Source organism: Chaetura pelagica, unplaced genomic scaffold (assembly GCF_000747805.2).
Source record: "Chaetura pelagica isolate M959 unplaced genomic scaffold, ChaPel_1.0 scaffold145, whole genome shotgun sequence".
Classification (NCBI taxonomy): Eukaryota; Metazoa; Chordata; class Aves; order Apodiformes; family Apodidae; genus Chaetura; species Chaetura pelagica.
Window position 1 is genome coordinate 722,101 of NW_009953332.1, and position 21,311 is coordinate 743,411.

General features: G+C 37.2%; 1 protein-coding gene across 1 annotated transcript in view; it reads right to left on the reverse strand.

Moving 5' to 3' along the window:
- Positions 1 to 21,311, reverse strand: part of SLC12A2 (solute carrier family 12 (sodium/potassium/chloride transporter), member 2) — a 42,918-nt gene that overhangs the window by 8,160 nt on the left and 13,447 nt on the right. The window contains exons 10-20 of the mRNA XM_009998164.1: positions 19,039 to 19,187; positions 13,098 to 13,205; positions 12,263 to 12,386; positions 10,821 to 10,922; positions 9,458 to 9,613; positions 8,341 to 8,440; positions 6,548 to 6,659; positions 4,332 to 4,472; positions 4,015 to 4,121; positions 1,727 to 1,806; positions 232 to 372 (exon numbers count right to left, since the gene is read on the reverse strand). Coding sequence (XP_009996466.1) covers positions 232 to 372; positions 1,727 to 1,806; positions 4,015 to 4,121; positions 4,332 to 4,472; positions 6,548 to 6,659; positions 8,341 to 8,440; positions 9,458 to 9,613; positions 10,821 to 10,922; positions 12,263 to 12,386; positions 13,098 to 13,205; positions 19,039 to 19,187 — 1,320 coding nt within the window. The remainder of the gene's footprint in view (positions 1 to 231; positions 373 to 1,726; positions 1,807 to 4,014; positions 4,122 to 4,331; positions 4,473 to 6,547; positions 6,660 to 8,340; positions 8,441 to 9,457; positions 9,614 to 10,820; positions 10,923 to 12,262; positions 12,387 to 13,097; positions 13,206 to 19,038; positions 19,188 to 21,311) is intronic.

A 21,311-nucleotide genomic window follows, 5' to 3' on the forward strand; every position in this document is an offset into this window, starting at 1 on the left:
CTACTACCTGTTTTATTTAGGGGAGTATGTGTGAAAGATTTATTTTACACACTGGTAAACTCTAAGCCAAAGTCCTTAAGGGATTAGACATCAATGGCTAGAAAAGCATGACATACTTTTCTGTTCCACAGAGACAAAAATCCTTGGAATAACTCCTTGGAGAGAGGAAGTGAAGAAGGAATCAAGGAGAGAAATGAAGAACTCAAATTTCATTGCTAAGTGGTAAGTTACCTTTATGTAAAGTGGGAGCTCTTTCACTAGATGATGGAGCAAAAGCTATAGAGGTGTCTGTCTCAGTCTTCTTGCTATAATCCACTTTTACTATAACATCCTTGGTACACGGAGATTTTTCTTGGGATGACAGCAACTCTTCTTTGAGAAAGCAAATAAACACATTATAAATTACTTAATTGTTCCATATGATATCAACAGAGGTATGTGACTATACTGAGATGATGGCTGACAGCTACTTAAACTTCACTGCAACTGTTATGCTATGGCAAAGCGATGCGGGGGCGGAAGCAGAAAACAGCAATAACAATCTTTTATGAACTGCTTCAAAGAGGCTCCTCCTCTGAGCAGAGGTACAATCTCCTGTTAATTCCTTCCCAGATTTTGGGTGCTAATTGCAGTACTACAGTCTAAACATAAAAGAGCTAACTAAAACTGAGAAAGTATAGCCAGAAGTTAAAAAACATTACTTGGTGAAACATCTTCTGTTTCCACTCAGACTCCCAAGAGGAAGATGAGCCTTAGACAAGGCCCACACCAGGTATGTCTCACAGCCAAGGTTTTTTTCCAGGTTTGGCTTCAGTGGAGCTACTTGTTAGGTGTCAGAGTTAAAGCCAAGTCACAATCCCTTGTGGATACTTAAGACTCTTCTGACCCTTTGGTGTTAAATTTCCCAGTCTTCTTAGCAGGTCTGTTTTCACACTGCAGGTTCACTCGTTGCTGTTTCTCATACTCCTCTGCCATCTTGAACATAGTGACAGGCTCTCTGCCTCTCTCCAAATCCTAAGACATTCACATGTTTCCACTGAAAGAACAACCCTCTCCTCTCTCAAGAGGATGCCCCCCTACACAGCCTGTGTCACAAGCATTCTTCCTCACCGCAGCAACATTATAGGGAGCAAGGTACAAACACATTAGACATTCTCAATTCAGTAGACAGTTGCTGACAAAGCCAACAGGCTCCCTTCACTGTTCTGTTTGAATTTAACTAAAATTATACCACTAACCATAAGACCACTGCCTACAAAGGATAACCAAGTATTCTATATTGAAAACAAAAAATCTATCTAACCTTGAGACATCCTACTGCTGAGGTCTCTAAACTACTGTGTGCGGGAGTTGGCAACCCAACCCAGACTCTCAGCATTCCTGGATCATGCAAAATTTGTTGTGATTTTCATTATTTTTAGTCTTGCATCCCAAATACTTGTTACCAATTTTGCAGCCTCCTTGTTTCCATAAGATACCAAATCCCTGGGAAGCAACAATACAGCTTACAAATACAGAAAGCTGAAACACACAGAAACCCAAATTCTGTTGCTTAAAATGGGCTACTCAAATTTTACATTTCAGACTTGGTAATTTCAGCAACTTTTATTCTATTAGAAGAGTAGTGTTTTGGTTTGTCGGTGTTTTTTTAATAACTTCTCTTAATTTAATATTTTCAGAAAGCAGTATTAAAAGGTACTAAGAATAGCTAAGAAATACATTTTACCTTGGCCTTGAAGGTGAGAAATGTCCAGGCCCTCCTTTAGACGGATTACAACTACACCATACTGAATGTCAAAGGCATCACTAAACAAAAGGAAAAAAAAGAAAGTATTTTATAACCTACTTGATACACCCCCTTTGAACAAATTCCAGTGATTAAACACTGCCCTTAAAACTCCAAAGTCATAGACTTGTGTTACAATTTCAGTTTCAATCCAAATTATCTACTGCATCAGCGAACTGAATGGTGTATCCTGCAAAGCAACACACAGACAGGATATCTATTCCCTTGTCTCCCAGTGTCCCCTACATTAAACATGATTAAATAAAATCACCATGAAGAGGTCAGTCGAGTCTTTCCAAAACATCTGGGTATTAAAAACACATCTGAAGTTGCCATTCAGAATCAAATTAACTGTAATTTAGATATAATGTGCCTATTTCCGTTATGTCTGACAGGGAAGGAACTTAGGATTTCAAAAAATAAAGAGGGAAAACGTCACCACTGTAGAAACAAGCAAGACACCTGAATAACTGGCTGAGTAAAAGAGGACTAAAATGAAGACCTTCCAAGATACAAGACTGAAAAAAATTAACTTAACCATATCATATGCTTTGCAATAGTTATTAATCATCAGTCCTTTAAATACAAAACCCTCTCTACAAACAAACACAAATCAAATAACTCATTCTCCATGTCATTTGCAGAGACAGAAGTTTCTCAAGATTCTGCTCAATAAACTCTTAACTTTGGAAGTATTAGGCTTGATTAGATATACTAAAAGTATGAACATATACTACAATAAATGCATGAAAAACTGTGGTTGATTTAAGATGACAGAGTTTTGCCCATTAGTGAACTTATTAAATTAATTGATTTGTTAAATCTGTACAGATTATATGTGTTGCTTCTGTGTGCCTCAGAAACTTTCAGTTTTCCTGGTATTTTCCAGAAATACACCTGACCTGGAGTCAGACCTACTCCTTGAGGTTTCTCTTTCAGAATGTGGAGAACCACAGGATTGTTGATCTTGAAAGATCTTCCAGCACAAGCCATTTCAAAATGAGATAGGAAAAAAGCGCCAAAAACCAAGAACTAAACAACATTTTTTTTAATTTTCCCTGCATTTGGTGTTCCTGCTTTTCTCTTAAGAACTGGGAAAGTAGGACCTTTTCTAATCTCTGCCTGTAATCCCCCATCCTCTCTTTATTTTAAATGAGAAGTGTAAAGCACAAATGGAACAAGTTGAGCAGCGCCACAGTGAAACAAAAACCTGTTTAATTTAATTGTAAGAAACGAGTTTTAGTTTTCTTAAGTGTTTGTAGCCCAAGTTACTCTATCACATTTTTCAGCCAGAACTGGTCTGACTGTTAGTACTGTCAAATTACACTGGGATTTCCCTTTTCTATCTCCTTGTTGGCTCCTACATTATTTTGGTATCAGTGCTGTGCATCTAGTAAATAAACTATCTCTTACATATGACAGCAAGGTCTAATGAAGCCAGAACTTCAGCACAATTCACAGACTCTGTATTGCACTTGATTGCTACAGAAGCAGTGCAGGAAAAACCCTGATTTCTATAGAAACTGTGCTGTAAAGGGTTCTGCAGATTTGCAACTAAGGCACCAGTCCTGCCTCTAAATACAGTAACTCTTAAAACATCAGACCACAGCCAGAACTCTTTTGAGATCCAGAAAGGGTTATTATATAGAAATCTTAACAAGGTTAACATGACAGGCTGAAAGAACTGGTGCTGTTCAGCCTGGAGAAGAGAGGGCTCCGAGTAGATCTCATAGTGGCCTAAAGGAAAGCTGAGGAGGGTCTTTTTGCCAGGGTGTGTAGTGACAAGAGAAGGGGTGATGGTTTTAAGCTGGAAGAGGGTAGATTTAGGTTAGACATTAGGAATAAATTCTTTAGTGTATGGGTGTTGAGATGCTGAAACAGGTTGCCTAGGGAGGCACTGGAAATGTTTCAGTGCCAGGCTGAATGAGGCCCTGAGCAATCTGGTCTAGTGGGACATGTCCCTGCCCATGCAGGGGGGTTGAAACCAGATGATCTGGTCCCTTGCAACCCAAACCATTTTATGATTCTGTGATTCTATAAAGACTTGCTTATTAATTTTCCTATCAGAAAAAAAAAAAAACAAACCACTATATTGAAGACTTCTGGAACAGCAATACAGAAAATCTGAATCTCATGAAATAGTCTTCATGCAACTGAGATCTTCCTGACTTATTACCAAACATACTGAAATGTATTGTAAGAGCTACACCTTCACACTTTCTACTTACTGGAATAAGTTTATATAGGTTTCAACATCTCTCATGTCACCTTCTCTCCAGTTTTTCTTAAATCCAACAACAAGGGTGTTAGGTCTCATTCTACCCAAACCAGCAGCCTAGGAAGAACAAAAAATACTTAAAAAAAACCATGTTATGGAATCAAGAAAGGTTCTATTATTTTCTTAAGCAGAAAACAAACTATATTATGTCAAAGTTTTAAGACAACTTTGTAAAATGAAAACACTTCAAAGTACAAAAACACTTCCTATTTTCATGTTCATCTTCATCACTTTAATTAGGTGCACTTAATTAAGTGGGAGGTGTACCTGCATTAAATATTGTCCACCATCCCTCAAGTCGTCTGCATGCACTGGTGCATAAAAAGCTTTCATCTTGTTTTTAATTAGCCATCGCTGATATTTAGCCAAATCAGTTGACAGTTCCTTCATGGCTTGCCTTCGCGGACCCTTTCAAAACAGGGAAATAAAAAGAGGAGACGGAATATAAATTATGAGTATGAATTGTAATAAAGCCCCCTCCTTCCTTTTTCTTTTTTTTTCCACTCCTAGAATCCAATTCTAAGTGGAAGAACATAAAAACATTCTTCCACACTATCAAAAAAACTGAAAACAACAAAATACCAAGCATTATCAGCAGCAAAGAGTGAACCAGATTCTCATTTTTAGATTGCTCGGGCTTTGGCAATCTTGTTCCTGCAGAGAAAAACCTGCTTCCCCAGCAGGTGGCACAAGCTTGTCCTTCAAAGCTTAATGCAGTTTTAAAAAGAAAGGGCTTTGTAATGAAACACAGATACAGGATGACTTATTATTAGGCCTTATGTGGATATTTGCTTCAAGCTGTAGAAGTGTGCCTCTGTGTGTACATAATCCTAACTGGAAAGCTTTTGTCACAGTAGGGTCACTTCTGCAGTTTTATGTTGCAGTCAAAGTAATCTCTTCTTTAAATACTTTTACTACTTCCATCAGAATGAAATCACTGTGCTCCTTCTAGACATCAAAATGCAGAATGCCAGATAAGGTATAATGGTAGCCCAGTTTTTGCAAAAGGGTACAGATTCTGTCCAAATGGTCAGAGTTAGTGAAGATTATGGTAATTTCAACCTCCTTTTAGGAAAACAATTTTAAACAGAGACAGGACACACTCCTAGAAAATATCTAATCAGAACTCCTTTCCTTGTAAGGATGACAGTACGTTACGTTTTTCAGAACAGCCCTACTTTTGAAAGTAGACAGTAAGGTCACCTGTGGTATCTTACCTCTCTAGTCTTACCTGGTTTCTGTCCTTTGCACTAACTGAAATTTTAAGTTTGTCTAGACTGGAATGAAAGAATTAAAAGTTTCTGAAAGCAAAATTGACCAACATTTGCTTAACAAAATGTATGTTCTGTGGATTGTATTAGCCTGATTGGCTCTTACCTGTTCATTGGATCAGAAGCAAGTAGTATTTATTAAGTGTGGTAAATTTAAATATATTTAAGACTAAACAATTTTTGTATTTAAAGTTATACTTGCTTAAATGTTCTTAGCTATGTGACAGAAAAAGTCTGGCCTTAAAATAAGAAGCTTAACCATAAAATGCAAATATGCCAAAACGTATTTACCAATGTTTATCAGAGCTGCAGCAACCTCTCTGTTGTTAACTGAAGTTCTGGTACAGATCACAGTATGGCACCCACCTTATATCAAAGTTAAAATAACTCATGACAAGTGTGACTTTGAAGAACAGTTACCTGAAGCTTGCTTCCTTCCCCTGCACCCCAAAGCTTCTACAGGTGTGCCACAGAAGACAATTATTTTATTTTTTTTAAGTAGTAAGAACTGCTGAAATTATGCCCTTGCAGGATGGCCCTCACACACTCCCAACCCTAAAAAGACTCACACCCATATGCTGATAAAAAACAGGGAAAGTTAGTGTATTATTTGGGCTTGGAAGAAAGGGTTCAGGAAAGAAAAACATGTTCACACTACTGTTTTACCTGTCAATGAAATTAATCTGATAACTGAAGGAATAAATAAAAGGTTAGAAACAATTTTTAACTATTGGCTAAGCTGATACTGGGTTTACTGCTCAAGAAGTTTTATTTCAGACAAGGCTTTGTAAGAAATCCACACAGGACCCTATCTCCCTGGAACAGTAACACTGGGAGGAAACACAGCAGCTGTATACTGAGCATCACTTTGACCACCTGCTGTTTGAAGCATGAGAAAATGAGACTGTACACAGACAGAAGAGACCCAGGCTGAAATCCACTGTTCACTTTACACCTACAAACCTCCCACAGCTTTTAAGTATCAAATCATCAAAGGTCCTAATTTCGCATTTCCCCTATAGTACACCCAACTGGAAAAATAAGCACATCAAACCAGTAAATATCTCCTGCATTTCTAATGTCTAATGAGGTTTTAATTTAAAAACAAACAAAAAAACCCACACATAAACAAGAACCACACACAAAAAGCAAATGGGTTAAAAAACACCAAACAAACAAGTTAACTTTAAAGTAATGGTAGAATACACTTACCATGTGTACATGGCCACAGATCATCAAGCCCACATTCTTGGTGAAAGCATGGACAAGGTGAAGCAAAGCTGGACGTGAACTTGGAGCACCTGTCATAATTAAGCACTGAGGCCTACAATTGGGAATAGATGAGGAGAAAAATAAGGTTAGAATTAATTTCATGTGGAGTTGTGGTGTTTACTAACAGAACAAAGTTTCTTTCAAATACTGGGCATAAGAACATAATTGTTGCTGAAGATGTAGTAACCCATCTACTTTTATATGTCTACATTAAAATAAAGATCAATTTTTCCAAAACTGTCAGGCAACCTATGATTAAGTGGTCTCAAACTTAGTAACCCCTCTAAATTTGATAATGTATACATTAAAAAAAAAATCAGAAACTGATTTTAGACAAGATTAGGTGTAAAGGATTAATTTCTTCCCGCATTTGTAAATCACATCCCTTTGAATTTTTTAACTTAAATACTTCTGTGCCCAACAGAAAAACTGGAATCATACACTTTTTTAAAATTACAATCATACAGAAGGCAGAGACACACAACTGCAAGTAAGTTATTCTAGACAACTGACTAATTAATTTTAAAAGATGAAGTGTCCAGACTTCAGAATTCAACAGGTAATTTTTCATATAGTAGGAATCACCTAGAGTAATATGTCTCAATCTGTACAACAGCTCCAGTTAATTTTCCATATTCGAATCCTAGAACAGAACCACAGAATGATTTAGGTTGGATAAGACCCTTAAGATCATAAAGTCCAACCATAAACCTAGGACTGACAAATCTACCACTAAACTATTTCCCTAAGCACTACATAATTTAAACACCTCCAGGGATGGTGAGTCAACCACCTTCTGGGACAGCCTGTTCCAGTGTCTGATAAACTCTTCAGAGAAGAAGCAGCTTCTAATATACAATCTAAACCTTCCCTGGCACAACTTGAGGCCATTTCCTCTTGTCCTATGGCTTGTTACTTGGGAGAAGAGACCAACCCCCACCCCACTACAACCTCCTTTCACATAGTTGTTGAGAGTGATAAGGTCTCCTCTCAGTCTCCTTTTCTACAGACTGAACAACCCCACTTCCCCCCAACACTCCTCATAAGACTTGTTCTCAAGACCCTTCATCCACTTTGTTGCCCTTCCTTGGACATGCTCCAGCACCTTAATGTCCTTCTATGGCCCTGAGCAACTTACATAAAAATAAAACTGGGTTTAACTGCAGCTGGATCTATGACAAGTCAGTCAGGTTGGTATTAGACAAGACCACACAGTAAAAGTCCTGTTCAATCTTTCTTCCATAGTATAAATACTACAGGACAGAACACTGCCTCCTTGAGTATAACCTTCCTGGGTAGCCATGCTGGCAGACAACAAATCAGTTGTCCAGTTGTGTAAGAAACACTCATGTATTCTGTCAGCCATTACTGAAGTGCAATCAGGGCATGTCTAACATTAAATAGAACTGAATGCTTATTAGCAGTTTGGAACTTATCTTCCAATTGGTTTCATCAAAGAGGAATTTAATTGACAGTTCATGAGGCATATCATGAGGCATGTAAAACAATAAGCAGGCATCATCCATAGACTTACTTCTAAAGTGCAGTCTTAATCAGAAATAAAATGCTAATGTAAATACATCCAGAGGATGCCCATGGTGGTGAAGTTCGAAGTTGCTCTAACATACAGGAGATGAACAGGCATTTAATGGAAACAATGATAGGAAGCATTGTGACAGTACCCTACTGAATACATTTAAGTAACTTCTCATGTTTTTAATATTAACCATTACCTGAAGTTTTTCACGTGATCTTCCACTCCTGAGAGACGAATAGAATGCTGTAGGGCATTCAAGTAAGTTAAAGCTTGAGTTGAGGATCCCCAGTTCACATCTGTTGGAAGATTTTAAGTTCCGGTATTTTATTTAGAGCTGTTAACTGTAAAACTACCTGATCACAAAACGAATTGTTGAATACCAGCTGAAAACACAGATTTAGGCTACATTTTGGTATATTCTACACAATATTAGTCAAACCCTGCAACTAAATAGACAATTCACTTCTACAGAAGTTGTAGCAAACAAGTTTCAGTTTGTTATTTTACAATTATAGGAAAAAAGCACTGAGAGGTTTTTTCCCCCAACACTTTAAAGACTGTGACAACTTTAGAATTAAAAAAAAACAACACATGATGAAAAAATGTCGTGCTTAGTTACTGCAGCAAATGAAAAATTAATCTCAAAACACTGCCTAAATAAAATGTTTTCAGTGAAAAATTCATAGATTAAGCAGTTCCTTGTAGACTAATATTTTCATAAGGAAAAGAAAGACTCCAGTATTGTCTCTATTTCGTGCCATATACATCTTTTGATAGCTAGCTACAATGAATTTATTATTCAAGTACTTAATAATCTTCATAGCCCACGATGCTAGAGTTTTCCATATTTTCAACTTCAGCAATACTTTTTGATCCAGTTCTGCTTTATCTTGCACTTACGATCATACAGTGCTCTTAGAAAAAGGAAAGTGTATGAATTATTGTTTGTTGCTATAGAATGGTCTACTGAGGCAAAACCTAAGGTTTTTTTCTATGTAACTTTTCCTCTAATTTTCATTCAAATGTTTATATCTAAGTGTAAGGCATGCATCTTGATAATTTGGGAGGATGGGGGAAAATAGCAGCAACAAGAGACATAATCACATCTCATTACAAATAAAAAGCCTAAAACCAAATTTGCACTAGTCAGAGTAAGTTGGGGTTTTTTTGGAGGTTTTTTTGTGTTTTGTTGGTTTATTTTTTTCCCTTGTTTTGTTGTGTTGGGTTTTTTTTTATTTCTCTTAAGGTCATCACTTTTTTTCTTCTTCTACATCCCTTTTCCCCCCTCCAGAAACAGAAGCCCCTATAAATACCTGGTTTCTTGTAAGTGACATAAATGTAGAGTCCAAGGACTATGACGTATGTGAGAAGCGCTGCCCACCAATTAATGACAAACATCACAATGCAGCACAGAATAGCTCCAACAAGAGAAATCCACATATTGTAGTATTTGAAAGCAGGGCGCCAACCTAGTAAAATATCATTTGGAGGAACAGAAAACAGAGGGGAAATTAATTTAATCACTACTCCAAGACAAGTAAGGTACTGTTCATCTTTTCCTTATCTAGTGTTCTGCATCATATTTCATGTGAATGTGTGACGGTTTCAGTAATGTACAAAATTAAGATCTTGGCACATTTATGCTTTCAATTTTACAACACCTTTCAAATTAATTTGCATCTTTCTTACATCAACATGCAAATGTTCCTAGTTTTGTTCTCGAAAAGCTTATCTCAAAAGAAAATATGAAGATAGCTTGTGCCAGAAAGTCTACTGACTAGGGCTACAGGAACTTTCGGCAATAGCTTGCCTGACAATTGATTTTTGCTTTCAAAGGTAGTATAACAAGAACAATCAGCTTCAGACTGACTCTCTCACATACTGCTGTTATTAGCTGTGTGTTTTTACTGTTTTCACACAGACAGATATTTTTACCAGAGGACAGATATATCCAAGTAGAACCTGCAATACGTCAAAATCCTGAACTGTCACTGTTTTACATCCTTATTTGTTACAAGTTTATCCAAAATCAGGTAAATACACATGCACACCCCCACTAACACACCCACGATTATCAAATGCATTAGACATAAAACTGTTGTGTAAAGAGTTATGCTCATGCTCTGGCAAAATAATGGTATCTACCAGTTTAGCTTTTAAGGGTATTTCAGTACAAATGCTGAGGGGTGGGTATGATATATATCTGATCTGCAAGTACTGGGTTTTTGCTTATTCCCTTAATCTAACTAGCCTCCCACACCAAAGACTATAAAAATGTGGCAATACCAGCTCCAGTTCTAGTTTCTTCCAGACTGGGAGATGAAACATATTAACAGAGAAATCCCAGTAAGACAAAAGGGTGGTTCTTGAATGCCAGATACTGAATTAGCAAAAGAGCTTTCTTCAAGGGTTCCATAATAAATACCAAATTACCTTGTGTTCCCTCAGCAAAGATGACAAAACTAGTAGCTCCCAAGCTCTACTGTATTACTCAGTCCTCAAAATTTCCTAAGACCTAAGTACACAACATATTACACTTGTAATTCAGATGCACCAGGAGGGCCAAACAGAAATTTACTAATGAAATCAAACATTCATTTATATTAAAACCTTTTAAGTTGTATTAATGCATAAAGATATTGCAGGCTAAACTCTCCCCCAAAGTGTAGTTCCTACCTGGAGATTTTGCAAGAGAAGCATGGAATACAGAGAAGTTAATCAAGGCATAGGAGGCCAAAAAGAAGTTAGAAATAATTGGAGCAATGACGTTCAGTTCAGCTGTAAAACCAAAAACAAAGCAGGATGTTATGAACGATATAATCCAATGGCTTTGTAGATTACAGAGTAAAAAAATCTGCTACAAACAACCTTATTTTCTGAGGTGCTTCAAGGAGAAACACTTTGTGATTTCTGTTCAACAGAAACAGTTGTTATCTTAATGTTCTCTTACTTACTGAGTTATCTTCTAATAGCCAGGAAGTGTAACTTTCAGTTTTAAAAATATAAACATTTTTCCACACTACCAAGTCTTGCAGAACTGCTGCTTTTGAAGCACCATATACTTTTTCAAAATAAGTAATTTTAAAAAAATTCTTTCCCGCCGTGGATTGGTCAGTGTACCAATACACTGAGTTCTGAAGAATGTCAGAAACAGCAGACAGAGCATTAGTATGTCTGCAGTATGTCTCTAGCTCAGTTCCTAAACTGCAAAGCATAAGACATTAGTAAGTTTATAAGACAATCAGCTACAGCAACACCATACAAAGTTACTGTCAGCAATGTGACAAACATGTTCACCTGCTTGCATTTTAAATTAAAAATTACATCAATGGTACTATTATAATGAATTATTACAGACTAATACCACCACAGCACTGATGAGTACACCCTCTTTAGTGAAAAAGATGGAAGAACCTGATCATCTCCTTTCCTTGTGGCAGCATGGTACAAAACATTTCTATTTAGCATGTCTACTCTCACCATCAAAAAAAAAAAAAATATTAAATGCAGAATGTACCATGTTAGTTTTCAAGTTTTCAAGTTTTGTAATCAAAGACCAAACTCGGAAAATAAGTATTAAAGCACTGGTATGAGACTTACGGATGGATACAGCACAATTAGTTTGCCATTTACACACAATACATGTAATTCTACCTAGAATATGTTTACCTTTAGCAACTACAGCATCAGCACTCATCTCTGTGCGGTTTGTAACTTTACAGAAAAATGCACTTCAAAAAGTATTGTTTGTGCAAATCTGCCTTTGTTCAAGCCATTTGCAATTATTAGAGATGTGACATAAACATTCATATTTACACGATATAACATCTCTTCACCTCAGGTAGAAGATGTATTTTTATTAATTTACAGTGTCTGAACACAGATACCTGAGGTTATTAAGAAAAGTGCAGTATTGCTACAGTTCAATTCAAATGTTACAGTTCTAGATAGAGTTATATCTAGAAGACAGATGAAAGTCACTTTCAAATGGATCTGGAGTGCTGGTTTAGAATTATGCTGTGCATTAGACTTCTACGACTCTTGTAATCAAGTCATTATATGGAATGGAATGCTTGGTAAAAGAAGTATACAGAGATTTATTACAATTTCAAACTAACCAATTAATATGAATCCAAGAGCAATTAAAAATGTCAGAAGATATCCTCTTAGTGGTTCATTGTTCTTCCCATATCCTTTGGCAAACATCTGAAATCCCGGGTAAATGTTGTCCTTGCACAATGCCTAAGGAAAAAATAAACATGCATTTTGTTCAAAGTATATCCTTATTAATACTGTCTTCTACTGCCTATTATTTTCCTGAAAGAAGTTGGTTTATAGCTACCATGTATTAATTATATATTGAATTGTCTCTGCATTTTGACATTAGAGGACACTGAAGTTTCACCCAATAAAGAGAAATTGTAAGACAATGAATAAGATTAAATGGTTAAGAAGAAAGTAAAGCAAAACACATTCAGGAACACCAACAAAATCAATGTAAAGTATTTACAAAAGAACTGGTACACAATTATTTTGATAATGTATTCAGTAAGAATTCAGATTCCACAGCTACAGGTGCTACTTCATGTTCTCTCTTTCTGTGACTACTTTAGGAAATTAACTAATCAGTTATCTTTGTATGTGCTCCACTGTTAGTTACAAAAAACCCCAGACATTGAAAGGAGTTTGTAGATTCCTGTAATGTTAGCTGAACCACAATAACCACTGAACTAAGGAGATACACAAGATCTGGAGTCAACTACAGTCTAGCTACATTTAGTAGAAGTAACACAGTATTTTCCCATTCTAAGCAACAGGTAAATATAGCAATCTACTGATGTCAACTAGTATGAGTCATGAGAGCAGTATGGCAGAGTCCCCTTCCAAAAATTCTGATTCAAGAGTTAAATGAAATGGTTCTTTAAAGAATTTTGGTTTCACTTTCCCACTTACCTGGAAGATCTTAGGTGCACTCACAAGAGATGCTAGCGCAGAAGACAGGGTGGCTGAAAAAATACCTGCAGAAATCAGTGGTGCAAATCCAGATACCATGCTCATCACCTGAAAGCAAAGTAATTATTTTTTAAAAGAATACAAAAAATTATACAAATAAATGGCAACATTTACTTCACCAACAGAAAAATTAAGTACTATGCACCCTCCACTTAGAAGCTGTTCTAATAACATGCATTCGTATCAATGAATGAACTAGGGATTAATCAGGGGATATAAATAGGTCCTAATTTCAGACCAAGGGAAGGTGTCTTTTCACACAATATATTGCCCAACCATGTAATTCCCATATCAAAACAATCAACAGTCAAAGCCTCCACAGGCTCGTAAGAAAATTTAGACTAAGTCATGGAAGAAAATTACATTGGAATTTGTTACTGTCCTGGTTTCACTCTGCCATTCCTGAGGACCAGGCTGAGCGTTATCTTATACTTTATGCTGGTATTTGTATTAGTTTTGTTATTTCATTAAATCCATTTATATTTCAACCCACAGGGCTTCTGCCCTCTTCCTGACTCCCCTGCTTGCTGTGGAGGGGACCGACCACTGCATGAGACAGAAAGCTGAGTTTAGCCCCAGATCTAGGCTAAACATAGACTTACATTTTGACTAACCTACTGCTGAATAAAAACTACTGAAATTGGGGAACATCTTGGGAAAAGCTTATTGTCTTTCTCAACATCTCCACGACTATAAATTAGGTTTGTTGCCCATCTAAAACCTCACGGACAGAACAAAGCTGATTCCTACCTCCCCCAGGATCACATCCTAACATCTTTGCAACCTCACTGAAATACAATATGCCGTTTTTGGTAGACTGGATAACTAGCAAAACAATAAATGCTCAGTAGAAGAACACCTTTAATAAGACATTAAAAAAATAATCCAAATTAGAACCAAAGCAGTTTCTCGAACTGCCATATAGCCTAAAGACCTTCTTCTACTATTCTGCTGATTACTTCCATATCATAGGTGCATCCAGCTTTGAATGTGTCAAGTGAATTAAGATACAGAACTACGTATTTAAAAAACAATTGCTTAATAGAGTACTTTTCATTATGAAACAAAAGCCTAAGCTGCTTGAAGACAGCCAGTGTTTAAGAATTTGATGCCATCTTGAAAAAGCTTGGTGTTACTCAGTGGAGTTAACCAAGCACAGCCTCTTTCAAGCACAAGGTTTCAGAATGAGGTTCTGTTTGATGGGCCTCTTTTACTCTAGCAGCCTCACCTACAGGATCGGGAAAGGGACTGAAGGAAGGTAATAAAGATCACACAAATGTGTCCAGTTTTTAACTGTCACCTAAGTTGTGAAATCCAGCTGTATAACGCAATCTTATTAGGTAAGACATGCTCTCAGAACCAACATACAGGTGACTGACCAAGTTTTATTTATATTCCTAGGGCTAAATTAATGACCAAATCTAACGTTTTCCTCCAGACCAGACTGACAGACTGCTGGGTCTCTCAAACAGTTAACTGAATCTCTATATGGTACATCAGGTTCCACTGGTCACTTCAAGGCATGCCTTGTCTAAAAAGAGAAATTAAGTAATTGCAAGTGCACAAGATGAGAGCAAAGTAGCTGTTATAGTATTGTAACAAATCAAGGAGTGAATTTCCTGAAGCATATTTGTAGTTGACAACAAAAAACAAGTAGAACAGGCCTTTTTTCATAGATATAACTGACGACACGAACATTAAACTAACCCTCTTATGCCCAGGTTTAAGCTAGTTTTATAATCAACAGAAAAGGTTACGGTTGTAGATGCTCATTTGTATTAACCCTATACTGTATTTCTTAGAAGAGAATTTAAGGGTGCAAATACCATACTGACCTGTATCTTACGAAAAAAAACCCTTCTGCTATAGCAACACAGAAAAGTAGCATAGAATAATCTTTGTAGAAGCAGTATGAAAAGTTTTTTCCCTGAAAGGATGACTTCATCAATCTTCCCTGGAAGGACTTCTCATGGACAGAATATGCATACAAGTCTCCACTTTTCTTCCCATCTGACTTAAAACATTGCTATTTTGAGGCCTTCCCTTTACTGCACTTGCACCAACTTCTTGCCATTTAGTTGTTAGAATCTACTCAGATATTACATTACCTTTCTAGGTTCTGCTCATTGCCCCCATTTATTTGCACTATTTGTTTTTTACTGTTATATCTGTTTTATAAATCTGAGAGGAATCTGAGTATGATTTATGCAGATATTTGTCCTCTAGAAGGTAGTAAGTTACAACTTAGGTTACTAATATGAGAAACATTAGGAAGGTTCCCCTATGCTAGGGAAACATGAGAGCCAGTTCCAGCAGAACCAGTATGACATGGTGCTACAGATCCCTCCCTCCCCCTCAACATACACACCATACTCCAGACCTCATGAACACAAAACCAAGAAGCCCACATACACAGGTAGCTATAGCACTGAGAATTTCATGCTTGAAAGAATACACAGAATTGGAAGGAGAGAGATCCAGTAAGAACTGACTCCTCACCTCTGGTGTGGTAAGCCAGATATATATAGTTACTGCTGATAAAGGACTCATGTTACCTTGGCATTTACTGCTTAAACAGTTTCTTAAATTTCAGACTTTTGGGATAATGAAATATATTTTGACTACAGTTTAAGTTCTTTGGTCAAGCCATTGTGGAGCAGAAAAAAAATGCCACATGAAAAAGAGAAGCAGCTTCCTAGCAGCTTCCTTGGATTTTTACAATTAATATGGACGAGGTATTGTTAAACTCCTCCTTTCTCTGACTTTTTTCAAGCATTTTACATCTGTCTTCCTTTATAGGATGCACGTTAACACTGTTTCTGCAATGGAGTTCCGTACTACTTTCAACTTCAATCCAAAGCTGGTCAACTTCTGCATTTGAATTTCCCAAAGCTGTAAGTAGTTCTAGAGAAGTTCCGAGCTGAAGCAACTAAGTCCAAAACAGATTTCTGAAGTTAATTCTTCTACCAGGTGACAGCCCAGGCACATCAATATCACTGTCACCAATCAGTAAAAGGTCTGAAGTCTGTGAGGACCTGTAACTAATTTTCATTGACTACAGCCGAAACTAAATATGGTCTCTTTCCATGCAAATCTGATTAAGCCTGTCTCACCAACTGTTCTCATGTTAAGTTTTGTAGCATCATATAAGCTTTCCACAGGTAAAGCATATTCCAAATAATCCATTTGCTGTTTAAATACATCAACACCTGGGCTGCCTCAGCACTAACTTTAAATCAATTATTTGCCAAAAGAACTGAATGGAGCACAGTGTATTGAAGTGATCGGCCTGTGCACATGAGTAATCTGGTACTTTCAACATCAGAACCTGCATGCTTACAAGCTGTAAAACAGAGAAGAGCTCTTGGTCTCTGGCAATATGGTAGTCACTTGCCTCAGAGCCAAAACACATGTTACTACAGAGAAAGACTCTGAGTTGGCTGAAGCATTCACCCAGACTGAACTGTCAAGAAAGCGAATTTCAGTACAGGCAATTATGTTGCAGGGAGTAAGTACCAAGACCCCTTCTCCTAGTTAAAAGGCAAGTACCACAGGTCTGCAGAAGTTCATGATCTATTACTTCAGGTGGCTAGGTTGCAAGGAACAGTTAAAACACTGCGTAGTATCAGTGGATCTGAGATAGAGATTGACACATGGTTCCAGAACTGTCTCTGTAGACAACACCATTGAAAATGAGTCACCCTAGACCTTGGTGACTCACAAAAGCAAGACTCAGTTTCAACTTACATTCTCCAGAATCACTAAAAAACACAGATATGAAGCCTTAAATTCTATGGAAATTAATGAGCAAGGGCTGCAACGACTAACTGTACCCACACACAGTGAAAATCATAAAAAGAAACAGCGAGTGATGGAACAGTTTCTTCTTGGTGCCAACTCAAAGCACAATGAAGAGAGTCATCAGCAGTAGTCAGCATGGATTCACCAAGGGTAAGTCATGCTTGACAAATCTGATAGCCTTCTACAGTGGCATAACTGGGTGGGACAGATGATGGGAGAGCAGTGGATGTGGTCTACCTTGACTTCAGCAAGGCTTTTGACACCATCTCCAACAGCATACTCACAGCCAAACCAAGTAAGTGCGGACTGGATGATAGAGCAGTGAGGTCGATTGAGAACTGGTTGAAGGACAGAGCTCAGAGAGTTGTGTTAAGTTGGGCAGCTTCTAGTTGGAGACCTGTGTCTAGTCTAGAAATACAACCATCTCTGCTCACTTCAGAGATTAATTTATGTTTATGACATTTTTGTTCTCAGTTATTTAATCTACAGAAAGAAGTTCTGTTTGTATGAAGAGGTCAAGAGGTACACAAGCTTGGAGCACTCCCTTCCTGGAATGTGCATACTTCAAAAAATCTCTCCTTATAGCTACCATTCAGAGCTACTAAGCTGAAAGCTGGGCTGTTAGAAAATGGTAAATGTTTATCTATAGGTAGCCTCTCATGCAAACCATTTTCTCCTGACATCTTCTGAAAAGACAGAATCAGACTCTTCTTAACAATCCACAAATCACAAAAGCTGTGAGGAGGAGATAAAAGCAATGAGCAAGGGAAAGCCCAACTGGGCATTACAAAAAACCAAATACCACATGAAGGTGGCTAAACACTATAGCAGGTTGCCCCAAGATGCTGTGCAGTCTGTCTCCCTGATGAAGTTTTCAAAACCCCAACAAAGAGGGGGGCATAAGAGGCACTCTCTGAGCAGCTAGCTGGCCTTGAAAGTGGCTTTTCCTATTTGGAACCCCCACTAGTTCTCCCACAGAGAGAAGGAAGAATAATTTTGGAGACAGAAGTAATCTTTAACAAATGGTAAGAAACTGGAATATTAATTACTAACTTGTTAGAAGTACAAGCAACATTTATGGTAGGCAACGTTACCAAAGTTATGATTTGAAGAAAAAGATACACTCAGAGGAAAGCAGTTCTATGCCATTCTCAGCTGTACCTTTGATGATATACTGGGTTCTTTTGAGCTTGAACAAATGAGGGAAGTAATCAATTTTGCAGAATAATTATTCCCACAAGAGCACTTCTGAAGTGTTTCTGAATATAATTGTTTTCTGAACCATAATAAAGTAACACCACAGATACTCAAATTATTCCACTATAAAAATGTATTTTACTAAACCAGAATGGTCACTGCAAGTGCAACATTATTTCAGCATGTACAAAGTAGTTTTTCCACCCAGCTTTGCAGGCAAGGCTGTCAGCCATACACATAAAGGAGAATATTTACTTCTGATCAAAACCCAAAAGTCAGATACCTTTTTCATTAGTGGATTTCAGATTAAATCTCTAGTTAACATCTTCTATGTGTATTAAAAATACCTGTTAAGTGTAAGTTGAAGACTATGAATCACTCCATGACTTCTACTGGAGTTTTAAATACTGTAACATCAGGTTTTATAAAAATGCCCAACATTCTTACCATTTAGGAGGATACAGTCACAAATACGTAAAACATTCTTTAAAAGTCAGCATATTTTTAAATAAACTTAGAGAATTAAGGAAGAGGTCACTGACAGAGGCTATGACTACTATGTATCTCTACTGAACAATGACTATGTCTGTGTAAATCACTGAATGATGACATTCAGATATCTGAAGACAGAAAGTTGCAGTTCCACCATATAACCTAAGGGAAGAAGAGTAAATATTTGTACCACCTACATATAAACATTCCTAAGTTTTTAACATAGTTACCTTGTGTTTCTACATAGAACCTACTCTACCACTTCATTACCCCAGATAAACCTTATATTTATGGAGACAGGTATTTTTAGCCCACGATTTTTCTTAATATATGATTTAAAGAAAGAACAGACACAAAAGTCAATCAACAGAATTAGAAGACAGGTTTATACCTGAAAATTATTCATCAGCCCATAGGGACACTCTGTCTGACAGGATGAGAAATCATAGTTTAATTTGCAAGCTGCCGCAGTACAATTTGTCAGGTCAGTGACAATGGTGTTATTAACATTCCCTGTGGCATCTCGTACAACACAGGAACCTAGAGTGGACACAATCACAAAAAAAGGCATTAACAGACTGAATATGAACTTAAGGACATGCATCAAGCTCAGCTCCCTTTTTAAGTAAATGTATTCTCACAAAGCAACATTAAAAGATACCATTTACATTTTAATACACTTCAGCATTAAGCACACCTTCATGATGAAGCACAAACACAAGCAAGCAAACTAATTGCTCTCTTGCCTGACAGACCTTTTTAATAAATCTGAGTCTAGTAAAAAAGGAAAGTTTTTGCACAGAGGAAAATTATGTCAACAGACTTGCAGAAGTTTAACAGCACAATTTTAGCTCAACGTATCACTTCTCTGAACCAAGAATTTCCACACAGCTCTTTAACAAGTTAGCAGCATGCATCATCACTTGGTATTAGTTTCTCTGTCAGTTTTCCTAGAGCAATATATTTTTGCAGTGTATGTACAGATGTATGTAGAGAGATGTGCATAGTGTTGCAGTTATTTCTTTTACAGTCAATATAGCTCAGACATTAAAAAATAATGTGTAGTTTGTCATGAAAGCCTGTTGCAAGCCATTTTCAAATGCTTCAACAAGCTATCTTACGTGACTGATATTTAAGTTTGTTTCCTGGTGAAAAACAAAGCCACATAGTCCCATTCCTATTACATGTTTTATAATTAATTTGTCACTTAAATTGCTGTCTTCAATTAGTCTATGGTTATTTGTAATTTCACTGGTCAAGAAAATGCTGAGGACACAGCATTTCAGCCATTAAGTACTAGGAAACAAGTACTAAAATGACCTCTATAGTCTTCTGCTTCATGGTTTTTTGTCTCATAAAGGTAGAAACAACCAGAGCAGGCTAAGTATTATTTAACATCCTATGGTTGAGGCAGTCCAACTGTTTGGACATCAGTAAATATTTCCAGGAATAGGAATTAAATGAGGAGTGGAGGAGAGAATTTTACAGAGCATTAGCCAATATAATTCTCTTAATTTGATTTTGAAGCAAGGTTTGAGGAACAGAAAAATATCACTACTGAGGACCTAAATTAATTACTTGCAAAATAAGGAGGACACAGATGTGCTAGAGTTTCCTATTTTAATCACTTGTCTTATGCTGTTCTTGTGGGTATATGTTGGGTTTTTTTGGTTGATGTTCTCTTTTAAATGGGATTAAAAGTTCTGTATAAGAAAGTTTCTTGCTTTCCACTATGCAAGTATTTGCCCAAGCCATTCAAGCAGTATGTAATGGATGTGACAATACACTTACTAGTTGAACTATTTGTAGGTAAATCATAGAATCTTAGGGGCTGAAAGGGACCTCGAAAGATCATCTAGTCCAACCCCCCTGCCAGAGCAGGGTCACCTAGAGTACATCACACAGGAACGCATCCAGGTGGGTTTTGAATGTCTCCAGAGAAGGAGACTCCACAACCTCCCTGGGCAGCCTGTTCCAGTGCTCTGTCACTCTTACAGTAAAAAAATTTTTTTGGATATTCACCTTGAACCTCCTATGCCTAATTCCATCCCCCTGACACTCACCCCTTACATATTTGTAAACACTGATGAGGTCACCCCTCAGTCTCCTTTTCTCCAAGCTAAAGAGACCCAGCTCCCTCAGCCTTTCTTCATAAGGGAGATGTTCCACTCCCTTAATCATCTTTGTAGCTCTGCGCTGGACTCTTTCGAGCAGTTCCCTGTCCTTTTTGAACATAATGCTGGTAACATAATGCTGGTAATAGACTGCAGTAGCAGACCTGTTAGCTGAGCAGCCCATTAAACTGAACAACCCACTAAATAGCTACTGTGCACTAAAACAGCCCTCTTCTTCCTCATTCCCATTTTCCTAATTCAAATCCAACTGGCTGGGAGATCTTTCATACACAGAGACCAAATACAACAGAAAGGTACAATGGCATCATGAACAAACTTCATGCAAGTCTTATTATGAGAGAATGCAGAACAGAAGCCAGCTGGGTAGGCTCCATTCTTAGCACAAGATATTTATATCTAAGTAAGGTTCCAGACATTTTATTTTACCCTCATTCAGAAAAGATTTATTTTTAAGATTCTGGCAACATTTTCCTTAAGAACCTCTAGGTTGTCTTTCCTATAAGAACAGGATTTCACCTTTTCAAAAGCA